This window comes from Manis pentadactyla, chromosome 12 (genome assembly GCF_030020395.1).
Source record: "Manis pentadactyla isolate mManPen7 chromosome 12, mManPen7.hap1, whole genome shotgun sequence".
NCBI lineage: Eukaryota > Metazoa > Chordata > Mammalia > Pholidota > Manidae > Manis > Manis pentadactyla.
Window position 1 is genome coordinate 101,796,165 of NC_080030.1, and position 27,138 is coordinate 101,823,302.

Below are 27,138 nucleotides of genomic sequence, written 5' to 3' on the forward strand. Positions count from 1 at the left end.
TAGCTGGAGAACTTATTTTATTCTTTCAGTTTTATACTAGGAAGTCAACATTTAATAATCCACTGTTCACAATTGATTTATAAAAAAATTTAATCCTTAAATTGTACATCAATATCCTTGACTCCAAATTTTATCACTCGCCCTCAAGTCTGAAGAAAATGATTAAGTTCCACAGACAGCACAGTCCCACTGACATAACATTGAGTCTGAAGTCCTATACTCACATGAGAATTAAGAATAGCCAGTATCAAACTGGCCTGAAACCTGACTGTGTTCCTGGCTCAGGATACCTGTAGTAAATTTGTAAATCCACACTAAGACACAAAAATAAAGTAGGGTGTTTATGCCATATAAAAAACTGTTCACAGTAGAGTAAAAATTAACATTAAAATGTTACCAAATTTCAACCATATTATGGTGTTTTATCCAATTAGCTTTCAAAATGCCTTATTAACTGTGAATCAAATGCAAGTAACTTCATGTAGGATTTTTTTTTAAGTTTGCCCAGCATTTCAAAATGGTTACAGAATTAATATAACTTTTAAAATGTCAACGTATGCTATACATATTGCACTTTTCTGCTAGGCTGGGCTAGTATCTTCCATGGCAAGATACTAAAACTATTGAATAAAATACTTTTAAATCAATAGGTACTTGATTAATTTCCCTGAAATTATCAACATCATTACCAAAATCTTCCAGGATTTTGTAAGATTTGATTCCTTAAATACAGTTTAAAGTTTAACTTAAGGAGGGAAAAAAACCCTCATATATTTGACTTTTTATGTCCTTTTTTGGTCCTTCAATGACCAAAGAGAATTTTTAACAAATTATGCTTCATGTTTCTTGGCTTAATAAAAAGCTACAATTTCTGTTATCCGAATTCAGAAAAATTATACTAAACAAAAACTATTAATTTTGAAATGTCTATGTATGTCTGTCTGTAGGTCCCCTTAGAACCTTTCCAAACTTTAACAATCAAGAGGTTTTAATTAATTATGTGCTAGAATCAAATTAGGTTAAGGAAAAACTTATTTTGCAAAAATAAAATCACTTCCCAATATGCTTGACAGAAACAAGCTATTCATTTTCATTTGTGTTCCACTGAAGACATTACTGAAATCTGTCCAATGGTTTATTTCCAACTGGTCCACTACGGATTCTTCGGAATGTGTTAAGATTGGCTGTAGCTAGAGTTCTGACTTCCATTTGGACCCTGCTCTCCTTCACTGTTCAAGTGGGGAAGAAAGAGATTTTATACCAATTAAAAGACTCATTTTCAAAACCCTGCGAAGCCTACTGATTTTTAAAGTTAGTTACTCTGTGGTACAACTAAAAAACAAAGACATTCCTGACTGTAAAATACAGATGTGGAAAAATTAAAATCCAAAAGACTAACGTTTGGTTTTATGTTTTTATTCTTACGTAACTTGGCGCATTCACACATAAGCACTCTGGAAGTTGGTGTCCATATACACTCAGAAGGTTTGAATTGGGGTATGGGATTTCATCGTCATTACAGGTATCACTCAACATAGAGATTAGAGCTTCTGAACAAATCACCTTTAAAATTAAATCTTACATATAAAATCTTATTTCTACTAATCATGAAAGTGAAGAAGTGTTCTCCCAAAAAGAAATTACTGCCCAAAGGCATAATAAAATCACATGAAATACATCAGACTTTTATATTATGTGGTAATTTTTAATTAGAAAGAAAGAAATATGATAATTTCCTGGAAAATACTGAATATTAAAATAAAAATAACTAAAACTGAAAATACCAGCAACTGTGGCAACAGGACTATTGCCTTATCTTGTCCATCATCATCTTGCAGCTTCGGGCCCTGCCACTAGTGGAGACTCACTCAGGGAATTTCTGAAAAAAATGTATCCAAAGGCAGCTGTTTGAATGACTGCTTAAACAGCTCCTTGTTTAAGTCAAATAATAATTTTTTTCCAAATGGTAACATTAACTTATCAGATCTACAAATCTATCTTAACATTACATGGCTTAATTACTTTTCTTGATAACAGTTAAGATGAATAGCATTTCTTAATTTCCCTTCTGATCTTTTTCCCTACCCCAAATGATCTGATGTACAGTGAGAGCTGAGAACCACTGAATTAAATGAACAGATACTCTTTAACAACAAAAAACCCTCTTAACACAAGTGACTCATATTAGCAAAATTATGTTACTGTGTGCCAAGGAACTTCAGGTCACTCAAAAGCCAAACCTATTTATCTTTCCAATATCAGATCATCATCTAAGTTTTTGAAAACTGCTACTGAAACTTATAAAGCAGGATAATAGCCAATAGTTGGGGGGAGGGGAGGAGATGGCACAGAATCAAACTGACGTGGAACTACTACAGAATTCTTTATCCCTGCATTTCGGGTGAACTCGGCTCATTCTGCTCTGTTTACATTTATGTATAGTATGTAGCCATATGTTGAGGGATACCTGTAATAGACCTTCCACTGCATAAGGAAAAGTTAATAGATCAGATTAATGTTTTTTTTTAAATGAGACATTCTCTATCAAGTCCCAAATTTTAAAAAAACGAACATGTATCATGAAGTTTTGGAAGAAGATAAAACAACATAATCTATGGAAAAACAGGGTAATAAATATGAAATATATAATTAAATGAAATCAGTAATTGAAATCTAAAAGTACCTGTTTGGAGGAGGTTTTGGTTTTGGCATCTTACTAAGAATAGTTGCCATCTCTTTTCTCTCATCAAAATTCTTCCACTGCTCATACAGTTTTAAAATAACCCTGATTATTTCCAAAATCTAGAAGGAAATATTGGAAAAGTTCTGTGGCAATATCAAACAACACTTAGTATACGCAGAAGACAGGTCACGTGCGAGGCATCCCTCAGAAAACAGTGAAAAGACGGTCTCTCCTTCAGTACTCAGGTGAGACAACCCTGCTATACATGAAAGCAGTATTTTCACTACACTGCCACCTAGGCTATTGCTCCTACCCTCTCGTGTGCCTTGTCCAACCTTACCCACCTCTGCGGCTGGCTTCCTTCTATCTGCTGATGTCTTAAACCAAAACAAAAGAGTGACGTACCAGGAATAATGGTCTAAATCATGAAGGAGTATGCCACTATAGAGTACACTCCTCTAATGCCAATTATTTCACACCATTTAATGGGAGGTAGTGCAGAAAAGACTTTGAGGTTAAAAGACTCTTGACTATTCTACACCATCAGTTAAGTTGCTCATAAACTGTCAGCTGCAAATCTCTTCCATACTGTTCCCAAATTAGCCTTTCTTCCTCACCTGCGTAGTCCTAACCTTGGCTCGATTCAACGGATCAACAGAAAAGTTAGAAAAATGGGCAAAAACCGCTTTGCCAGGCAATAGGCTGTGTTACAGGAGTAGTGTTAGGTGGACATTAGGTAGCTTTTAAAATAATCCTGGAAATTAGAGAGGTTGCTTTGCAGCCAAGCAAACAAACCAGAAGTCCACAATTCTGTTTAGTTGTAAATTGAAAAGGGAAATATAATCTGAGTAGTCAACATCAAGCCTTCTTGCCAAACACATTTCTTGATATTTTTTTACTGAAAATCTTCTTAAGTCTGGTAGACATCATGAGACTTCTAGGCTCGGGATAAATAAGTAATGACTTTAATTTTTAAATGTTTACATGTGTATTCAACTAAGGTAATTTTTTTCAAGAATACCTTCTCCATATCCACAGAAAGCTCGGCAAACCACTGTCTGGCATCTTTCTGTTGTACAACACAGGCTACGTGTAGGCAAGCTGGGAAGAAAATGAGAGACAAAGGCCCATGTTTAACTGTAAATATAGAATGCCTGGACACAGAACTACAGGTAAGATTTCCACTTAAAACATTCATATGCATTTTCCAATATTATTTTTTAAAAATTACATACATGCACATAATAGTTACCATTGACCATCCCATCAATTTGACCTCATATGGAGAAAAAATTAGTAGGCTATATTAAGGTTCTTGACATCTGCTCCTCACTGTGTGCTAGTTGTGGTACAGTTGCCTTGAGTTAGGTCATGTTAGAGGGGAAAAATCCAGTTAAGAGAACTAGGGTAGGGAAATGATCCCCAAACAGTGATACAAAGGAGTGGTAACAGTGTACCCAAAAGTGAGTGTGACAAAAGAAGAAGAAAAAAAACAATATGCTGATAAATTTCAACAAAATTGACCATTTTCATATTTCAATCAAAAGCATTGTTGCCTCTGCTTTTAAATTATTTAGCAAGTAATCACTGAAAACTGGGCACCCCAGTACAGAATTCAGTAATCAAACAGAGATTAGGAAAAATGTACTTATATACAATATAAACTAACAGAGATAGTAAAAGAGCCCAAAGATGACACTCTACATCATAATTTTGCCTAGTATAATCCCTACTGAGCAGCCTGGCTACCCTGATCCCACACCAGCTTGTTAAAAGTTATGTCCCTGGTCTGGTTACCCATATGACTTTGCTAAGGATGACATTCTGAGCAAACAGTGACTCAAATGTGAACCAACATTCTGGTTGCCCCAAGTCAAATGTGACTATAAAGTAGGATTTAGATCCAAGAGGGACTGAGAGGCCAACCGACTGAAACTGTAATAGCAGGTTATTAAAATACAGTGAAAACTGCCATAACAGCCACACATGGAGTAAATAAGAGACAGAGGAGACATCCTACACACAGACTGAAGTGATGTGGGGAGTCCTGGGGTGGGGAGGGCACCATCAGAAAAGGGATACCTGAGCCAAGTCTTACCAAAAGATGAGTAGGTGCAGAGAATGGTATGTATATAAATGGTAAAAGTAAGCTGCGGACTTTACCCAGAAACTGGGAGATAAATTCTGCCTTTTTAAAAGTTCTTTCTACCTCAGGACTTCTCAGCCTTGGCACTACCGACATTGTGGGTTGGACACATCTTGAGCCCGCCCTGTGCACTGCGGGATGCGCAGCACCCAGGCTTCTCCCCGCTGAAGGCCAGCATTACCCCACCCCAGCCGTGACCACCAAACCCTCTCCAGCACTGCCAAAGAGCCCTGGGCATGAAATTCCCCAGCCAGAACCAGTGACCTAGCTCTGGCCTGCCGGCCACACTGGATCTCGGAGGACAGGGTTGCTGGGGGCCAAGTGGCTAGTGAGGAGACTGCTGTGGCCAACCTGGGCAGAAACGAGAAGATGGCTCTGAGACTACCGAAGGACAACCAAAGAGAAGGCACAACAGGTATTGGGTACCAAGTAGTTGTAGGTACTGAGGGAGATGAAAAAGCCCAACTGCCGGCTCCCTAAGGGACCTACTTATGCTCTTCACCAAGCTAGCAGAGACACTAAAAGGAGCACCTTTTTGACAAAGTGATGAATTCAGTCCTGATCACAAGTCTCAGGTACTAGTAAGATGCCAAGTGCTGCTATCTAAAAGGCAGGTGGATATAAACCACTGCTCAGGAGCAAAATCTTGGTTAAAGAAATTTTAATGTTTCAACACAGAAGAGACAGTAGAAGTCCTGGGGCCCAGGGACACAACCCAGGAAGAACAAAGACAGCAGGGACAAAGACACGGCCCATTCCCTCCGTCCCACCCACGCAGATCCCAGCACTCCTTCCTGCTGACCCCAGATGCCACTTCACAATCCTTCCAAATACAGTGCTTCCAGGGAGCCTCTAATATTACAAAAGTGTACGTATAACCTATTTGCCACCCCTGATGTAAGAAGGCTGAGAAACACTAACATTTAAGGAATAACTGAAAAAAGAGAAACCAGTGAAAATAGTCTGAACTGGTAAAAGAATGAGGGGAAAAATCAAGAGGATAATGTTACAGAAATCAAGAGAAGAAAGGGAACAGAAACTAGTAAGTGCCTAACACATGGCAGGCAGTATTTGGTGCTCTACAAGATATCTCGTTTAATTCTTGCCACAGCTCTGCATGGAGTCATTAGTATCCTCAACATTTTATAATTAAGGAAACGAATTCAGAAATATTAGGTAATCCTCCCACAATTGTAAAGGCAGCAAAGTTTAAACCTAGGACTAACAGCTCCAAAGAGTGTGTTCTAACCCGTTATAGTTCTGCCTTCCACAGATAGAATGGTAGTCAATTTCTCCCTCCAGCAAGGCATTAAGGACCACAGAAGCTCCTTTACTGAACCTCTGAAGGGTTAACTGAGCTTAGAAAATAAAAGACAGGCCCAGTTATTTTACAACTGATATTAGCAGATTTAACTCTGAACTTTGCCCCCTACAAAAAAAGTTCTATTCACACACAGGTTAAAATTATTTCAAATAATTTCAAAAGAAAACTACCAAAGAAGGGGACTGGGGGGACAAAAATCCCAATTTGTAACAGTTGCAGTTCATATTATTGAAAGTGCACATGAAAGGATTACTCTATCACTTCATGGAACATAAAAACATAAAGTATCATAGGGTGAAATTTCTTTAAGCATGACCTAACTAGGTTTATGACGATTTCACTAACAAAGGCACACCACAATTACTTACCTAAAGCTATCATGAAAGGAGGATACAGCAGGCAAAGATCTGTTCTGTAGGTATCGTTCACTATCCTCCTGTGCAAATGTAAATCATAGTGTTACCAAAAGCAGGACCACCCCCTACGAGTGTACATTTCCCCCCAGAGAGGCCAGATCTCCCAACTTTCTACACCTTTCCTTTCATATTATGGAAGCACAAACATAAAGGTGAAAACAGCAAGGAAAAAAGATGGATACATGAAACTGGCAATGAATAAGCATATTTTAATGAGTAAAGTTCCAGCTAAATATATTTTAAAGTTTAAAACCCACAATAAATTACAAACATTTTTCTGATTTTTCAAAAAGTAGAAAATCAAATAGAAAACTAGTTGACATTGTTGAATATCAACAAAAGTGCTAATTATTTTAAAGATAACATCTTAATGTTTATGTAGTCTTTTTATAAGAATCAAATTTTAATGGAAATACTAATCAAATAGATATTCTTAGCATTTTAGCATTTGTATACTAATACAGTTATTAAAATTCAGCAAAAGATATTTTGTTCAATATAAAATATCTTGGGGCATTGGTTTAATTACTTTAGAAATACTAAACTTCACATTTAATTGTCAGCCTTCCTAGCTAATAACATGTTACACTATGAATAACTTCTGTTCTAATTACCATGCAAGGGGAAGCAACATGTCTTCTTGGCCCATGTCCTGCACATACTGGAGCAAAGGTCTATAAGGATGATACACTATCAAGCAACAATCCTAGAAACAGTTTAAAAAATGTGTATGTATAAAAACAGATTTATTACAACACAAAAACCTTATCATTAACCAACTGATTTGTAGTTGTGAATTTCAGAATGTATTTCTCTAACTCATGCTTGCTTCCGTCTTATTCTCTTAAGCAAGCAGTGTGGCAGCCCTAAACTCTACTGTAATAGTGAAGGCAGTGCTCTCTCTGGAATATACCTTGGAAAATCGGTTGGCAGTCAGTCAGCATCCATTCCCTTAGAGACTCAAAGTGTCACATCTGCAACACACTGAAACCTCTTATTAGCCTATAAATCCGTAATTCCCAACTGGAGGAGCAGATTTCTGCCAAAGACATAATCTATCTTTAAATAACACCACACACATACACAAATTGTGCAAATAATTTACAGTGGCTTAATGTCCTGACTGGTTTGCTTGTAATCCTTTTATTATTGTTACTATAGAGCAGAAAATTTTTCTCATCCTAAGTAGGATACACAAAAAAGTTTACAGACTTTGGAGAAGATATAGCTGATGATGCTAAGTACTATGATGTTACCATCATGTACCACTTGGATGGTTTTAAAATGCACCTCCCTACAAATAATTTTTTAAAATAATTCCTGACTTCACTAAATTTGAAAGTAGGTTTTACTCTACTAATCACAGAGAAGAAATATACTTACCATTAATTCTAAAAGATAGAATTCACATTCTAATATCTGTTAAAAAAATTATAAATGTCAACATGAAGCCAGATTAGGTAAGTCTTAAGTCTAACATAATTCAGACATTACAGTGATTTCTCACCAATTTTTACTGGTTTTTTAATTAAGAAAATAACAGTAGCTTATAATACAATGAACATACGCAATAAAATTATTTTACTATTACACAATGCATGCAGTTATTACTATAAAACATTCTAATCCTTATAAGGGAAATCCAGCCTCAGATAAGCATTCTTACTATTTATTTTTATTTTAAATATCTGGTATAAACTTTAGATTTTCCAATACACCTTCCACTCAACAAATGCAAAAATGAAATTATCTCCACTTAAATGTTATTTATATTATAAATCAGGAAGAACAAATACTGAAAATGAAATTTTAAAATGCACTTTAAACAGAATGACAAAATCCCTTGCAAGGTGGAAAAAGAACATACTATTAAAATGTTAATAGAAATTCATCTTCTAAAATAATGCAAAATGTCAAATATGCTTTTCATACTCTTCCATAACAGCAATTATCAGCCCCAGCTGCACATTAGAGAAAATACCAGGCCGTGGGCCTCAAGACTGAAAATTCTGACTGAGTTGGTTGGATAGAGCCTACATCAGTATTATTAAACAGCTCCCGAAGTGATTTAACAGGCACCAGGGTTGATAACCACTGCCATGAAGTATTTTTATAAACGAAAGAAGCAATTTAGCCTTAATTTAGAATTAAAGTCTATATTCTTATAGTATTTGAAACTGCAATTTCTAGGAAACTATTTAGTTTATTCTAACATAAAATGAAGATAGTTTATAGACTACTTTGACAGGTAATTTTATTTTATACTATATACTTACATGGTTCATCCTATAAGGAAATTCCTTTGGAAAGGCATATGAAAATCTAGTTTTTACTGCAGAAAACAAAGAACAACTTAAACTAAGAAAATGGGAAAGTAAATTAAGCACAAATACCTTAACATAGGGACCCAGATTTTTTGTTTTCAGGCAAGTGGAAAGACTGAGTGGCAGGAAGCCCTAGACCCCCATATAAATTAAATTAGAGAGCTTTGATTACATATTTAATACATTAAGGGTTCTGCCTGCTTAAAAATAAAGGGATTTGGGGGGAAAAAACGACTGGATTTTATCAACTCTAAAAGGTCTTCCAGCTCTAGGATGGTATTATTCTAGTCTTCAGTAATTTAGCTTAGGAGAATACAGCTTGTATATGTGTTCACAAATATACATATGCATTTGTAAGTACATATAAAAATTGGAAAGGTAATAAATACACCAAAAAATGTTAACAATGGTTATCTCTGAGATTAAGGATTTTTACTAATTTGTACTTTCTATAATACTTGTTGCTTTATCAAAAGATACCTTTTAATTAAGAGCATGAAAAAGTGTACAAAGGTCTCTAGGACTTTTCCATACCACACACACACATAGATACAGTTATTACTCTTCTTAGTCACTACAGAAATACAAAAGAAAAACCTGTTACCAAATCTTCCATCTCCTCAAAATGGTATGAGTGTATACATTCAAGTACTATTTGAGAAAATTGTATTCAAGTCATTACAATGTATAATTTCATTCAATCATGTGACTACTGACAGGTTCTATGTAGAGGATCTGTGCTGTGATCTCTTCCATTTGTACAAAACCCAAGTAACCTCAGAGATATTTAAAAACTTCACTGTGCACTGTGTTTTCCAGTTTTATAAGTTGAGTATCCTAACAGCTAATTGAAATAGGTAACATCTACCAAGATTTGAAACCTAAACTATTTAAACTTGACATTAGGAAATGTATCCTTAATCTCTCCCTTCCCTACTCCTTTAATTAGAAAACATACCTACTAACGTTTCTGAGTTTTACAAATCTTTCAGATATAAACAAGATGTAAAGTGTACAAGTAAAACAGGTATTTATATAATGGTAACCAATCAACAAGGTAAAATTATCTCTGTACATAAAACAAATCTACATCCCTAATCCTTGGACTTTGACACCTAACTTACTGAGATGAGATTTACCTGATGCTGTCAACCTCCCTCCTACTCTATGATAATACTGCTTTGCATTCTGATTTTCGATTTTCTAGCCCTTTCCTTCGCACTTGGAGGAAGGTGCATCCCTCCTCTTTATTGCTACCCCTACCATTTATGCATTTGCTTTCATCTACTCAACTGCTGGTTCCTTTTTTTTTTTTTTACACCTTTAACCATTGCTCCTCCAATAAATTTATCCACTCACTAATATGCTTGAATTCCCCTAAAAACAAAACTAAATAAAACTACCACCAAATTATATGCTTCTGCTTTTAAGTAGGCTTTATTTTTTAGAAGTTTTAAATTTGCAGAAAAAGTGAGGAGATAATAGCTTTTCCCATATACCCCCTATTATGTACTGAGTGTTTATTTCCCCATAGATTTTTATGTTGAAGCCCTTACACACCCCGTGAAGGTACTTGGAGGTGGGGCCTTTGGTCGTTAAGTTTAGACAGGCCATAAGGGTGGGGCCCCCATGATGGGGTTAGCGTCCTCAAAGAGAAGGAAGAGAGCCTGAGACCCCACTAGATGGCGTAAGTGGAGAAGCAGCAGCAAGTTCACTACCACGGGAAGGACCTGAACCAGCTGCCGGACGTGCCCTCAGAGCAGCTCATGCAGCCGTACAGCGGCGGCTGACCCTCGGCCTCCTGGGAGCAGGACTCACTGTGCTGGTGTTGAGGTGTACGAGGCATTTGACCTCTGCAAGGCCGAGGAGGTGCCGCCGCCCACGGGGAAGGCTGAGGTGGTGAGGGCACACCTGTGAGACAGGATCCTCCTGCCAGAGATGGTGGGCGTCTACAATGGCAAGACCTTCATCCCGGTGCAAATCAAGCTTGACACGATTGGCCACTACCTGGGCAAGTCCTCCATCACCTAAAAGCCTAAGCAGCACGGCCAGCCTGGCACTGGGGCCACCCAGTCCTCCCATTTCATGCCCCTCAATTAGCCTGCTGGGCCATTGAAGGCAAGTTAGAGAGGAAGAGAGACCAGAGATCTCTCTGCCACATGAAAACATGAGAAGGCAGAAGGCAGCACAAGACTCTATGCAACTCTACTTCTTACAACTTTTATTTTTATTAATAGACTTTTTAAAACTGAAGTATTGTTGATATACGATCTTATATTGGTTTCAAGTATACAACACAGTGGTTCAGCAGGTACCCATATTTCTAAATCCTCACCCTCTCTAGTTTAGCTACTATCTGTCAACATAGGAAACACATTACAGAATCATTGGCTATATTCTCCATGCTGCACTACCATCCCCATGACCAACTTATACTATGACTGAGAATTACTGTGCCCTTTGATCCCCCTCACCTTCCCCAGCCACCCACCCCAGCCCCTTCCCCATGGCAACCACTAGTCACTTCTCATGAGCCTACTGCTACTTTATTCATTTTGTTTTGTGCTGTTTTTATATTTCACAAGTAAGTGAAACATATGGTATTTGACTTTCTCTGCCTGGCTTTCTTCACTTAGTGTAATACCCTCTAGGTCCATCCATGTTGTCACAAGTGGTAGGATCTCTTCTTTACGGCTGAAAAATATGCCATTGTGTATTTGTACCACACCTTCTTTATCCATTTGTCTATTGACGGACACTTTGGTTGCTTCCCTATCCTGGCTATTGCAAATAATGTGGCAATAAACACAGGGGTGCATATGTCTTTTGAATCATGGATTTTGTTTTCTTTGGTAATTTCCTAGAAGTGGAATTACTGGGTTGTATGCTATTTCTAGTTTTCCGAGGAACTTCCATACTACTTTTCAGAGAGGCTACACCAATTTACATTCCAACCAACAGTGTAGGAAGGTTCCCATTTCTCCACATCCTCGTCAACACTTGTTATTTCTTGTCTTTGGGATGGGGGCCATTCAGACTGGTGTGAGATGGTATCTTATTGTGGTTTTGATTTGCATTTCCCTGATGATCAGTGATGTGGAGCATCTTTTCATGTGCCTATCAGCCATCTGTACGTCTTCTTTGGAGAAATGTATGTTCAGGCCCTCCGCTCATTTTTTGATTGGGTTATTTGTTTTTTTTGGTGCTGAGGTATATGACTTCTTTATATATTTTGGATGTTACCTCCTTATCGGATAAATCATTTACAAATAAATTTTTGCATACTGTAGGTTGCCTCTTTGTTCTGCTGATGGTATCTTTGCAGTACAGAAACTTTTCAGTTTGACGTAGTCTCATATGTTCATTTTTTATTTTGTTTCCCTTGCCTGAGATGTGTCTGTTCTTTCTTAAAATTTATCAAGTACTAAATTTCTATCACTGGCCTCATATTTCTAAGAGGATGTTTTACTGATACATTTACATTTAGAATATCCAAGATAAATTTAATTAGTTTCAGAATCCACTTATTCTCATCAAGCACCACTTTTAGCTCCCCAAAGGCCAAGCATGACACCTCAAAAATCATCTTCAATTCTTCTTAAATCCTTGCTTTTCAAAAGTCCTCCTGACCTGATCATTCAAACCTAGCTTGCCTGTTCTCCTTGCTGGCTGCCAAAACATTTTAATCCATCATTGGTGCTCATCTGGGTTATTTCAATAACTTCAAAAAATTTTTGTTCTACTTTAAATTTGTTAGCTTTTATTTCTCATAGCACCCTGTGGTGACAGCACCCACTACAGTTTGCAGTTTTATATGTATTTCAAAAGGGTTTTAATTTTTTTTTTGGTTATTTTTAAATCATGGTAAAATATACATTACATAGAACTTACCATCTTTAACCATTTTTAAGCATATAGTTCAGTAGTAGTAAGTAAACACACAGACTGTTGTATGGCCATTACCATCACCAGCGCCATTTCCAGAACTCTTTTCATCTTGCAAAACCGAAACTCTACTCATTAAGCAGTAACTTCCCATTTCATCCCCTCCCTCCAGTCTCTGGCAGACATCAGAGTGGATTTCCTACCTTGATGATTTGATTACTCTAGTGCCTCATATATAAGTAGAATCACACAGTATTTTTCTATGACTGGTTTATTTCACTTAACATAATGTCCTTCAAGGTTCTTCCTGTTGGAACATGTGAAAAATTTCAAAATTTGTGTCTATTCAACTAACACTCTCCTCCAAATCATTTTAAACTAATTTTGCCAGATTTGTCTTCCTAATGCACAGTTATGGCATCATCCTCATGTTGAAAAACAAAGCTTTCAAAGGTACTATCATTGTCAAGAGAACAAATTGCAGATTCCTCACTGAGGGCACTCTTTTATCTGGCCTTAGCCAGGTAGGGCTTTTTCCCACTATTTTCTTACTTATTATTCACTAGTAACTCATTAGTTTTCCCTATTTTTGACCAAACTGTTCAGTGTTTCTAGGCTGTCTTTTGCCTACATTTACCCAGGTTAAAATTCTGTTTTTTCACCAATTTCTATTTAAGCCTTTCTGGATTGATCTAACAATATTTTCCCACTCAAAACAATCACTGAATTCCGCCACTATTGTCTTCGGGATTAATATTTGGATATCCATGTCTTATCTCTTGTTCTTAAGTTCCTTGTATGTATCTGTGTATCCACCACGGCATGCATTGCTAATGATGCTGTTGCTGATGATGATGAGAGCTGCCACTGAAGTTTACTGAGTACTACGGACTGAACTGTGTCCCACCCCCCCACCCCCAAATTTATATGTTGGAAGCCCTAAATCCCCAGTGGGACTGATCTGGAGATAGGGCCTTTAAAGAAGTAATTAAGGTTAAATGACATCGTAAAGGTGGGGCCCTAAACATTATAAGAGGAAGAGGAAGACACACTTGGGGTACATACATGCAGGAAAAGGACCATATGAGGCCACAGCAAGAAGGTGGCCATCTGCCAGCAAGGGAGAGAGGTCTCAGAAGAAACTGTTGCAACCTTGACTTTGGATTTCCAACTTCCAGAATTGTGAGAAAATAAACTTCTGTTGTTTAAACCACCCAGTCTCTGTCACTTTGTTATGGCAGCCTTACCAAATTCATACACTAAACAAGGCAAGAGCTTTATCACTAGTAACTCATTTAATCCTCATAACAACCCTATGACACAGTATGTTCACCTTGCAGATAAGGAAACTGACACTGAGGTTGTATTTTGCTTGATTTACCACACAGAAAGAACAGAGCTATAATTTGAAACCTTTGCTGTCTGGGCCTATATAATATACTACAAAATTTATGAAATAAATAAAATAGTCAATCAGAAAATTTTCCTATTCATGGATAACCAAACAGTCTTATGAATATACCTTTAAGCCTTTGCATAAGAAATAAACATTGGTAATAGATATTTTACATTTTTTATAATATACACCTCCTAAAAAATTTGGAAAACAAAGACTAATGTAAGAAGAAAAATAAGGCACCTATGACCTACTACTCAGAGATGAGCACTGCTAACATTCTGGTAGATTTCCCTTTCCAGTCATTTCCATTTTTTAATAATTCAGTTTTCCAAAGGGCAATTCAATACTTATCAATGTAATGTATTTGGTATATTAAATTCTATGGCAAAACTGATTATTACTTTTCTATCCCTGAAAGAATTAAGATGTGACACAGAAAAGATGAATTAAATTATGACATCTTCTGGATGTGTATGGAGCAGAAAGGGGAATGACTCAAAAACATGAAAATTAGTCTGCCTCACAAACTTAACATGACAGGCATTCTCTGCCTCTTCTGTACAAGATTACAGAAGTAAAAAAGTAATAGTAATGATCTGAATCGTCTTTCATTAGGTGACTGCCTTTTGCTTAACCTATGAAGATGGTGCAGAGCATCATGTTAATTCTTTGTGTGCAACACTGTGCAGCTGCTACTTTACAAAGTCACTTCCTTTAATGTCATGACTCACAGGCAGCCAAACCCCATCTTTCTGGATGAAAAACTAAAGCCAAAAGGTAAAGCAACTTGCTGAAGGTTACGCAGCTGCTGCTCTGAGACAGAGCTGGGGCTCAGAACCAGCTCTACTGACTGCGGAACAGCACTGCTTTCCAGCACCGTCTTTTTCAATGTGGAGGGAAAATACTTCTAATTCCCTAAGACATACATTACAGTTACTCAAGAAATAGGTTCCTCCACCCACAAGAACAACACAATGGCTAATCATTAGGAAGCAATTAAATAAAATTGGGAAATAAGGTTTTTCTATACTCCTATTATAAAATTAAGAACCACTGAGTTGATGTTTTGGGGTCAATAATTACAATCCATTTTTAATATTAAAAGTAATGTCTCAGAAATAATACTAACCATGTTTTTCTAAACTTTTGTATTTTAACTTTATTTTTAGCCAAATATACTAGTTATAAAGGTGGCCTCAGGAGATATAATAAACCCAACTAATCTCTCACAGGTCTCATAAACTGAAACACATTTCGGTCTTACGGAGCTTTTTTAGAATCCCATCCTTAAGGCAGGATACATTTTTTGCACTTACACACAGAAGTAGCAGCAGAAATCAACCTTGTATTTGAGACTACTCCAAATTCCTAGGGAAAGAAAAATGGGTACGATCAGGTACACAGTAACCCAATGAATCCAAGGGTACCTGAGGTGTCCTCAGAATGGAGAATTTCCTATGTTCTCCCATGTTTATGGTCTGTTCATCTGCTTACTTGAGGTATGAAGTACTTAAATCTCTACAACTGCTACAATTTAAGACAAATGTTCAACTAATTTTATAATTTAACACCAAATTAGAAACAAAGCCTTAAAGTGACAGCATCAGTTTTTTGCACTCTAATTAATTTCCATGATTTTTTAGATTCTACACTTAATTGCAAGAATAGTACTAAGTGCTCCCTATTCAACTGAATCTGGACTAACAAACAGGTACTTTATGATATTTGATAATAAATCAGTTGAATCTCTGAAGATAAACTTTAGTATTACCAAATGAACTCAAAAGCCCATACGAACAATTATTTTTTGGAACAAATCTTGTAATCATTATAGTATAAGACTTCTAATGTCAGTTCCCATTTTCACTTTGAACTTATATGCCACCACTGTAAAGATAACTAAAACTTATGAGGTGATCCACCTTATGTACATTGTATCATTTAACTTGATTAAAGTCTTAAGATTACTTATGTCTTTACTTCATTTTAAAACAAAAAAAATCAAGAATTGGCTCCTTATCCAACTAGTCTATTCAAATACTTTCAACTTGCACCCTTATCTTGTGTGTGGGGGAGTGTGTACGTGTATGTATATTTATATTTATGTTTAAAACTCAAATCATATTAAATGAAACTAAAAAGTAACTGCCTGACATATTCCTAAATGCCTTTTCTATACAATTCCTGCACAAGTGTACAAAACACAAAAGATTTGGTCACAGATAAAGATTTTTTTTTTAAATGCTATAACCAAATATGAAAGGGTACATTTTTTTCCAGGAATAATTCTTTATCCAAAATTCTTTCACTTTTGAATAATTCCTTACCTAAAACTTTCATGCAGTAAATCATTTAACCAAAGATATTTAACTAACAAGATAAATTAAAATCCCCAAGTTAGTCTGCAAAAGAGTATACGTTTATAAAGTTTATAAAGATTTTTGTCTGTTTCCCATATTGGATGTGCTTCAGGTACAGAAAATTACATGGTAATATTTGGAAAAACTGCCCTATAATTCAGGCCTTTTATAAACACCTTCTTTTCCATACAATAGGACTGGTTTTGCCTCCTTAAACTACCACTTAGAATTTGAAAACCTTAAACCTATAGAAAGCTTGTTTTACTATTATTTCTAATGATCAATTCTCATTATTTTAGGTAACAGTTGGGAAAGATGTCATGAATAAGCCTAAATAACGACTAAAACAAAACAAAACCAAAATGAGTACCAAAAACAATGCAAACTTACTAGGTTTAAATTACACTCGATATTCATGAATAAGATTACCATTCTAAAGGCACCTGAAAATAGAAACATAATATAAAAGGCTTCATAACACTAAAGATTGCATGGATTATTATGAAAACCAGTCAGTATCTGCTACTATTGTCGGGATTTTAGCTGAGCTCTCTCAAACATAGTGCAAATGTAAATAAAGGTGAACAGAGCTTTGGTCTCAGCTGCAAGTTCCCAACTCCCCTCTTTCTCCCTCACCTAATTTCTCTACCCCCACTGCCCTAACGAACTATCATGAGAACCTGTATAGCCGGAGCCACACCCAATCCTCGCCTTCCCTCCGGCTTCCCCTAGGTCCTGGCAGGTAGCGAGTCACCCAGAGGCAGGGAAGGAACACAGGAGGACAAAGGAAGCCTGTGGAGCTAGAGGGTCACGGGAGGAAGGACTACAACTCAGGTTATGGTAGAGAAGCTGTACACTTACGGAATACTACTTAGTGCCAAACAATAATGTCTTAAAGGCAGCGGAGCAACGCAGTTAAGAGCCATGGGATTAGGAGCCAGACTCCCAGGGTTCAAATACTCGCTCTGCCACTTACCAGTTCTATGATCTTAGGCAAGTTTCTTAACTTCTCTGTGCCTCAGTTTCCTCATTTATAAAATGAGGACCCCATAGTTTTATGAGGATTAAATCAGTTAGTTATAAAAAAAATGTAGAATAACATTTGGTACATAGTAAGTGGTATATAACTGTTAAATGGATATATAAAATATGTATATACTTTATATATGACATATATATATAATATATAGATATATATATAAAATAAGCATATGTACTACTTATTTTGATTTTTATATGAATTTCAGCATTTTGCATAAATCACTATCTGTTAGTATTTTTACACTGGTAATGTGAAAACTGAGGCAGATTAGCCAATACACATTGATTATGCTTTGATGAAGAACAGAAAATTATTTCATACCTCTACTTTGGATGCCAAAAACACACATGTAGGAGCCATTAACACAGGATCTATACTTTTCAGAGAATACCTAAAATATGATAAAACAAAGTTAAATGTCACTCATGTATAAAACACACTGGAAAAAAACATCAAGATAACTCTATGACAGTCACATAATTCATTTGTACTAAGGTTCATCAACATTAAGTAAGAGTTTCAAACAGGCATAACATATTCCCAAAATAAAAGTCCTACCTGGCATAGAATCTCTTGAAATAGACTGTAGCAGTGGCAATAACTTGTTGTCTTAATTTAAGATGTTCACCTAATGCTTGGATAACTAAAAGAAAAATAATAAAATTTAAATGTGCCTTCTGGTATCATTACAACATTAACATTGAACAATAATTTCCATGTGGTTCAATGGTTCAATCATGACTATATTCATTCTCAACAAAGGGAAAAACCTATACATGCTGTAAAGCTCTACTTTGATCAGTGTTCTAGTACCAAATTTGTTAAAAAAAACTTACAGGTGTGCATAAACAAAAAAAAAAAAACCCAGAAATTGCCCCATAGCAAACACTATTCTTGCACTAAGGAGGTTGAATGATGGGTGTCTACCCTCTTATCTTCTAAGTAGTTTATATACTTTCCAAATTATCTTTAGAATATAAAAAGAAAATATTAGATATCTATCAACTAATTACAACTACTGCTTTATAAAGTTTATTTAGAACTCCATAATGAATCATCAAAACAACAGAGAGGTACGTTTGCAGAAGACTAAACTGAGGGTTAGAAAGATCAAAGCCACCACAGGGCAGAGGAAGGATCTCCTGACTCCAAATCCCCTTCCCTCCAAAGGAAACTTGTAAGATAGGAAAGACCAGTACAGAATGTCAATCCAAAGAATCACTTATCCTCTATATCATATAAAAAAATTCAGTATTTTGCTTTAGCCAATCTTAAAGTGGGCTTAATAATGCATATAAAGACTTTGGGATATTAAAGACCACTTTCAAATTGTCTTGAGTGTCTGACATATCAGATTCACAAAAGACTTTATTTAGATCACTTAAAAAGAAAGGTAAATGAATGTAAGTTGTATAAAGAATACATGTATAAATAAAAATGTTAAGTAGGGACTAAAACAGTCCATCACAAATTACCATACAAAAACATTTTAATTCAGAGACAAGTTGTACCATTTCAACCAATTTTTAAAAGTTTACCATTTGTAAAAAATATTTGTAATTTCCAATATTCTTCTTCTGCAAGAAACTTTAAGTCCTTTTGGCGTTCCTTCAACAGATCTTGTTTATCCAAAATCCATTGCAAACTAGAAGAAGCAAAGATGTTAAGACATGCTACAGAAAATCAACTAACAAAGTCACAGAAAACATTCTAAGACTGAGCAGGCTGTTAACATTTTGAGAAATACAAAGTACAGTAACCTTGAGAGAGCATTTTTCGCATTTCTTGAGACCTCAATACTGAGAATTACCTAATAAATGAAAATATGCCCTAAAAAATATTCTCATCTTTTATTTCCTTCTGTCTCTCCTTCTCACTAGTTTATACTGCACAGTTGACCCTTAAACGATGCAGGGTTAGGGGCACTGACACCCCCCCCAACCTGCCCTGTGCAGGTGAAAATCTGTGTGTAACTTTGATTCCCCAAAAACTTAACCACCAATAGCCTACTGTCAACTGGAAGCTATACTGATAACATAAATGGTCAATCAACACATAAACTGTATATGTATTATATACTGTATTCTTACAATAAGGCAGCCTAGAGAAAAGAAAATGTTTTTCAAATTGTTACAAATCTCCAAAATTTCCAATATATTTATTTTAAAAATTCTAAGTATAAGTGGATCCACGCAGTTCAAACCTGTATCGTTCAAGGCTCAACTGTATTTCACTGCTTCTAAGACTCATATTTGAAAAGATATCTGCACCCCTGTTTACTACAGCATTATTAACATAGCCAAGATGTGGAAGGAACCTAACTGCCCATAACAGATGAGTGGACAATAACACGTGGTATATATACATTATGGAATATTAATCAGTCATACAAAAAAGAATGAAATCTTGCCATTTGCAACAACATGGATGAACCCAGAGGGTATTTATCCTAAGTGAAATAAGTCAGCAAGAGACAAATAGCATGATTTCACTTATACATAGAATCTAAAAAAAACAAACAATAAAGAAAATCCCAGGAATAGACTCATAAATACAGAGAACTGATGGTTGCCAGAGGGGAGAGGGAGAGGGATAGACAAAACAGGTGAAGATGATCAAGAGGCAGAAACTTTCAGTTATAAAATAGGTAAGTTACAGGGATGAAAGGTATATCCATGGTGAATATGGTCAATAATACTGTAAGAACATTGGGATGGTTCAGATAGTAACTACACTTATGGTGAGCATTTTGTAATGTATATAAATGTTGAGTCACTTAGCTGTACACCTGAAACTATTATAATACTGTCAACTATACTTCAATTTAAAGAAAAATGGAACTAATCATCAGGGATGCCATAGCCTTTTAATTGGTAGTATGTTTATTCTTTCAAAGTGATACATAAAAAAATGGTGAAATCATCTGGCACCAAACTGATGGTGCCTTCAATTTAGTAAGTGTATCTTTTCTCAGTTGTTCATGAGTAACTCAAGTATCCAATATCCCTACCTCACAAATTCTGATATTAAAAGCTGCTTAAGAATTTATTACACTGATAACCTCCCTCTTCCTGCCAAGTCAAATCTACTATTTATAACCAGAGATATGAAATTGACATAACCCCAAAAACTATTCTGCAACTTGCTTTTGTTACTCAGTATGTACTGGAAGTCTTTTTATGTCAATGATTTTGTTACTCAGTATCCTTGTAAACAGTTCCATAACATTATGGAGGATCATTATTTAAGTAATCTCCATAGATAGGCACTGAGGTTCTTTGCTCACTTTACAAATAATGCTTTAATGAATATCTCTGTAATTCATCCTTTTATATTTCATTAATAATTATTTGGAATAATTTCCTACATGTAGAACTGATGAGTCAGTTTTGCTGGTAATTCTGATACACACTGTCAACTTGTGTTCCATAATCACACCAATTTCCATTCCTATTAACAGTACATGAGGTTACCTTAAAATATTTACCCTATAGGTTACTGTCAATCTTTTAAATACTTCACAACTTAAAGGCAAAGTAGTACCTTACTGTTTTGTTTTTAATTTACTTCTGAGGTTAAACATTTTTCTATGCCTTTATTGGCCAAACATAGTTCTTTTGTATACTCTAATTCTAATATGACAATTTTCCTAATGGAATGGTCACCTTTTTTATGATTAAGAGATTCCTCTGAACTAAAATTTGTGTATCTTGGATAATAAATCATTTGTCAAATATGCTGCAAATATTTCCCAAATTTAGCATGATCTCTTAATACTTTATTACTTCTAATTAAGAAATCAGAATCACATTTTTATTAAAATCTACCCATACTTTACTTGGATTTTATTTCTTTTACGGATGGGAAGGCCTTCCCTGACATAAAATCATAAAAAAAGAGAAAACAAAACTGAAAACCATTCACTCATATTTTCTAATACCCTAGGCTTTTTTCTTTCAATTTGTGATCCATCTGGAATTAATTTTGGTACAGAGTGAGAGATCTAGCTAAATGTTTTGTCAAGTGGTTATTCAAATGTTATTATCCTGCAGTATTTTCTGATGCATAATTCTCAATGTATTTGGATCTTCTTCACAATTTCTGAATTTTAACATTTTTCTTATTCATATGTCATGCTATTTTAAAACATTTAAAGTTAAATAATCAAAATCCAATATGGATAACATCCCCTTGGTACTATTCTTCAGAAAATTTCTGGCTATTCTATTACAATTACGATTCTAAGACCTGAACTGAATGTTAGAATCACTGTAAGTCCCAAAAAAACAAATTCACTCAAAATTTTGTTTGGAATTGCACTAAACTTATAGGTCAATATAGGGAGAAAAGATATCTTTACAATGCTAGAATTTAATTCAAACTCCATTTATTAAAATCTTTATGTTCTATTACAGAATTACAATTTTTTCTTTCTATACGTCCTGTATATTTCTTATTTATTCTTTAAGTATTTTATGTTTTCTGTTGCTACCATAAATTATATTTTCCTATCATTAATTTAAAAGAAACCTTTTATTTTCACATTTTGTTACAGGTACCTTATTAAACCTTTGTTATTTCTAATAATTTTTCAATTAACTGAATTTTCTAGTTCATTCTATCTTCACATATTCATAATTTTGCCCCCTTTTTTTGTATCTCATTCTATCAACTGCATTGAGTAGTATAAACAATGTTTAACAATGTTACACAGGCACCCTAATTTTCCTAATGTTTCACCACTAAATATCTGTTGATGCTTTGATATGTTTTTATCATGGTAAGAAAGCATCCTAGTTGTTTTACTTTACAAAGAGATTTAGTCAAGAATAGATGTTTAATTTTATTAGATGTCTTTTTGACAACTTAAGTGTTTATTAACAGACTTCATAATATTGACTATATTTCTATAATAAAATCACTGTCATTTTTATACTTTAATGTAATGTTAGACTCCATCTGGTAATACTTTATGATGTTCAGTATTCAAAAGTGAGCGTTTTTAGTGTTACCTTTGCTAGACTTTATGAGTGTTATCATAGCTTCAGAAAGAAAACTAGAAAGCTTTCTTTTTGTGTGAACTGGAGTAATTTCAACAGCAGATCCTCTTCAAAATGGAAAAAATATTACCCACAAAATAGTATGCGCCTACTATTTCTGAAGGAGAAGCTCTCAGTTTCTTTTGGCTTTCAAATTTATTACTATGGAAATAACCCAAAGGTACATCTAGGTTTATTTACCTTTCTCATTACTAATTTTTTATTTTTATCATTCCTTTTCTTCCCTGATTCAACTAGTAGTGTAAAGAACTAGTCTACTTCCAACGAACCAGCTGTTCTAATTTCTGACAATTTTTTTCTTATAGTATTTATATTGTTTCCTAATTAAGCCTTTCTCTTTTCTTCCCCTTGGGTTTACTCCACTGTTTCCTTTCCTTTTTAACTTCCTTAAGTAGAATACTTATTTCATTTTCATTCTTTCTCAGTTACTCAGGATGTTAATTTATAAGTTTGGCTTTGGCAACATCCCATAGGAATGGATATTGATCTCATTATGTTATTTCTTTGATACTATATAACTGTATGTTGTTTCCTACTTGATACAATAAAGTATCCAGAGTTGGTTTTGTACCTTTAGTTTTTGTTACCTGTTCCTTAGTTCAGTCAACTAGCAAGTATTTAGTGCCCTTCTGGTTTTCTGCATCTTAGTCAAAGAACGTGTTGTGCTCTACTTCAACTTTCTAAAAAAATAATATGATTCACTCTGTTCCAGAATTATCATCAATTTCATTTCCACAGTCACTTAATGTTTTAAAAAAGATAAATTTCACAAATATTTAAAAGTTTTTCCTTACTGCCTGTAGCATGGAGGTAAACCAAGAACACTTGTAATAATATATTTCATCAAATTTAAGATTACAGTGATTGTAAGATTCACCCCTATTTCACGTGCTATTAAGAAATAAATTGCCATGATTTCAGAAATGTTAAAATGCAAATCTTCAAGCCATAAAATACAGCATATTTCATGTACATTTTCCACTTCCACCAAAATCACCTGAAACAATGGCCTGCAATTCATTCTTTTTGTTTGTTCTTCCCAAAATGATTTTATTGTCTTTCATACTTGTTAACTTTTGCAGGTCATGATTCTTAAGGGATTTGTAAGGCTAAGTGACCCCTTCCTCCAGAACTACTTTAATTGTGAGACAAGGATAGTTCCCGAAACGCACATTTAATATTACAATAATTTTATATTTGAAGTGAAAATAAAACTGTTTTTATAAAATATAAATTTTATACAACAGTAATAAAAGCCAAAAGGAAATGAAAGTATAATACAAACGCTTATCAAATGGGGGGCTGGATTTTGTTTTTCAAGTCGAAAAATGGCTATAACTTCTGACAATCAGCAATTAGCTACCTGTCGAGTCTCTCCCCTTCTTTCGAAGTTTATTAGAATACATTTCCACTACCCAGATTTTCTGTATTTTAATTATGCCCAAGCAAATATTTCAGCGGGTGAAACAGTGCAAAATAAAAGTATGACCAGAAGTAAAGCTTCTATAGCATTTCTATTCCACAGAGTCACTTTCCAGCAAAAGGAAATAACTGCGTTTCTGAAATAGGTCCCCGAGCCCATGTTTCTTTCCTGTCTCATGCAGAGGGCTAAAAAAGAATGAACAATAGGAATCCATCTTCTTCACAGAATCAGAATTCAAATGACAGTTACTTATGTTCCTTTAGCATTAAAAATTATTTACACTAACATAATTTTATCAGGTTCTCATCTTTTCAGCTGCACAGTGGAAAGCCTAATCAAAGTTCCGTGAGTCCCACCTTCCTTAAACGAATTTAGGGGAAAATGTTTTTCATATTACTCTAGCTCTTCCATGGTCCCCCAACAAAAACTTATTCACACAAAAGGTTAAAGAAATCGGCCAAGTCACTGGAAAATACACTATTCAGACAAAATATAAGGCACAGACTAATAATGGATTAATTTTGAGATCACCTGCCCCATCTAGGCATGAAGTAGTGGCAGGATGCGGTTAGTTAAGCATCAACAAGTCTGAAATAACACTGAATCCTCTCCTGGAAATAACACTGAATCCACTCAAAATAGATGAACGACAAAAGACTACGTTGCTGGCCCACTGAAAAGATCCCAGGCAAAAGTAAACCACAACTGTCCTGAAAAGTCAGCTCCACATCCCTGCGCCACGCTTCCCACTTACCTGCGCCCAGCCCAGCCCGACACCCGCCTCCCCCTTCAGGCCTAGCTCATCCAAGAATCCCAAGTTAAACTCCCGAACCGTCGTTCCTCGGGGACTGAACCCCCGCACCCCCACCTTCCTCCGCACAGATCTCCTCCCCTCCCCTCCCCCCCCCCCCCGAAACACGGCCAGGGAACCGCGGGACGCGTGTCGACGGAGAGACGCGCATCCCGCGTCCGGCCGCCGCCGCCTCCCCGGAGACCCCGCGGCGTCGGGCCAGGGCCGGGATCCAGGACGGGGAGCGGCAGGCCCCGTCCTCAACCGCCCAAGCGCCAGCCCCCAGCGAGAAGGCGGAAGGCCACTTACTAATGGGAGCTCTGCCAAAAGTTCCCTGCCATGGAACACAGCTTGCTCTGATAAAAAAGCACCAGCCGGCGGAGCGGCCCGCGGAGCGACCATAGACCCAGCCCGCCCGGTAACCGCGCTCCTGGATCTGATGTGCTCGGCTCCGCTCCGCGGCGGCGACGGTGAGAGGAAGAGGATGGCACCCTGGTCGCCTTGACGCCGGCCGGCAACACTCTACTGTGTAAACCCGTTCCTATGGATAAAAGTTCCGGCCCGCCCTGCGGTCGCGGAGGAAGCCGGCGGGGAGGAAACAGCCTGTGGGCTCACGGCGCTCGGGCCGGGAACTGGTGCTTACGAAGGCTCGCGGCTGGAGGGAGACCTCGCGAGAGCTTCGCGCGGGTTTCTTCCCAGAACCCGCGCGGCTCGGGCTCCTGGGGGCTGCGTCGGTTAGCAGAGTGGGAATGAAACGGGGGCAGCAGCCCAGCCCGGGGTTTGTTACTCCATCTTCCAGCCCGCCAAAGCAGCACTATGGCATTGTGTTAAGGTGTAAGACTTCCTGACTTCAACTCTTTCTCCTTCGATTAGAAAGAAAAATTGAGATTACTTTAGCCTCAGAGACCTACCAAAACCTGCCGTTACCAAGCCAAATACGTTATTAATGGAGTTCTTTTAGAGTGAAACGCAGAGTAGCAGTATTTCTCTTAATACGAGAGAACTGCCAGTTTTGCAGAACAGCTAAAACTATTTTTCCTTTATTACATATATGTATGTGAATATATTATTGCATACATGTATATGTGAATATATATTCACATATATTGTACCAAATAGAAACATACAGCCAAAATAATAGTTTAATTTCACAAGAAGAAATAATCTCATTTCTATTTCATTGTGACATTGCATTTATTGTAAAACATCTAGTTATTTTTCTAAATTAAACACACCTCAAAGTTGTTCATAGAAGATCAAGATGTTCTGAGGTAACTTTATAAAAAGGTATTTTTCACATTGTTGGTAGAAAGCGATTAGGGTGTGGTGAAATTCAGTAAGTATGATAAACATTTTCCTAAATGAAGTACAGTATCAGACATAACGAGGGTATTATTTTTAAATTTTGATAAAGTTTTTTATATATACATATATATGGCCAAGATGTGAAATGCATGTCAGCAGCTTAACATAAAAGTATTTTAGTCATATTGTCACTCCCACAAAGTCTGCTGTGAATTAGATTGCTCTCCTTGGTGGGTGTCCTCTGTATCTTCAAGGATCTAGCATATTTCTGTCATTCAACTACTCCAAATTGGGGGTCTATGCCTCCAGGCTTAAAATCTTTTAGAGAGAGTGCAGAGGACTCTGGCGGACTCTTAATCAGTGTTAAGAGACCTGTTTGAGGTAGAAACAACACAGGCACTTCCCTTCATGACCCATTGACCAGAATAAGCACATGCCTCTGATTTAACTGCAAGAGAGGCTGAGAAATTGTAGGGGAGCATGGAGTGTGTTTGATGAACACTACAGTCTGCAGATCACAGTCTAAAAAGTTTGAAAGGCAGCAGTTTAATACCAGGCCATAGGCTACTTAACAGAAGTTCAGAATTTCTTCAACTCTCAGATGTTTTCAGCCTGACATCATCCAGAAGATAAAGATACTGTGACAAATTAGTTTTGTTCTGTGTGCCCCATTACACTTTGTTTTTTACAACTAGACCAGCATTCTGCTTCATACCCAAGTCTGACTCTTCTTCCCACAAAACTGTGAGCTCTTTCATCTTTCTATCTCCATTAGTTTAGGGCATAACACATAGTAGGCACAGCACATATTGGTATTTGAACCTGACTTTTACATAATTGGGGTAGAGAGAGTGATTAAAGAAAAAGAATATGGAATGGACACAAAATTAGGTTGAAAAGTGAGTATTTAGAATGCAAAAAGAAATCACAACAAATTACTTGAGTCTTGGAGATTCGGGTCCCTTTCTTTTGTGAACTCTT

General features: G+C 36.2%; 1 protein-coding gene and 1 long non-coding RNA gene across 4 annotated transcripts; one reads left to right on the forward strand and one right to left on the reverse strand.

The window, feature by feature from the left end:
• CCNC (cyclin C) lies at positions 1-25,377 on the reverse strand. Of its 3 annotated transcripts, XM_036890381.2 has the most exons (13): positions 25,162-25,344; positions 19,118-19,224; positions 18,138-18,222; positions 17,901-17,970; positions 15,494-15,545; positions 8,846-8,901; positions 7,953-7,988; positions 7,184-7,275; positions 6,522-6,589; positions 3,705-3,784; positions 2,684-2,802; positions 1,785-1,879; positions 1-1,229 (listed from the first exon to the last, which is right to left on the reverse strand). In XM_036890381.2, the coding sequence occupies exons 1-12, from the start codon at positions 25,191-25,193 to the stop codon at positions 1,828-1,830; spliced, it is 849 nt and encodes a 282-aa protein (XP_036746276.1). In that variant the 5' UTR covers positions 25,194-25,344; the 3' UTR covers positions 1-1,229; positions 1,785-1,827. The 3 variants fall into 3 exon arrangements, with proteins under 3 accessions (XP_036746276.1, XP_036746275.1, XP_057345430.1); XM_036890380.2 differs by lacking the exon at positions 1,785-1,879 and having other exon boundaries at positions 25,162-25,376; XM_057489447.1 differs by lacking the exon at positions 1-1,229 and having other exon boundaries at positions 1,401-1,879; positions 25,162-25,377.
• On the forward strand, positions 3,746-6,437 carry LOC118915000 (uncharacterized). The gene is made up of 2 exons (XR_005025842.2): positions 3,746-3,855; positions 4,898-6,437. It is a non-coding gene; the product is annotated as an uncharacterized LOC118915000 (long non-coding RNA).
• Positions 25,378-27,138: the final 1,761 nt, after the last annotated feature.

Bases quoted from the DNA above. Each gene is read 5' to 3' on its own strand.
- CCNC (XM_036890380.2), bottom strand. From the start codon at position 25,193: ATGGCAGGGAACTTTTGGCAGAGCTCCCATTA. The intron at 8,902-15,493 runs GTAAGTGCAAAA...TGTTTTCTGCAG, and splicing joins TTCTGCTGCTACTTCTGTGT to TAAAAACTAGATTTTCATAT. The intron at 2,803-3,704 runs GTATTCTTGAAA...ATTTCCTTCTAG, and splicing joins TTTCTGTGGATATGGAGAAG to ATTTTGGAAATAATCAGGGT.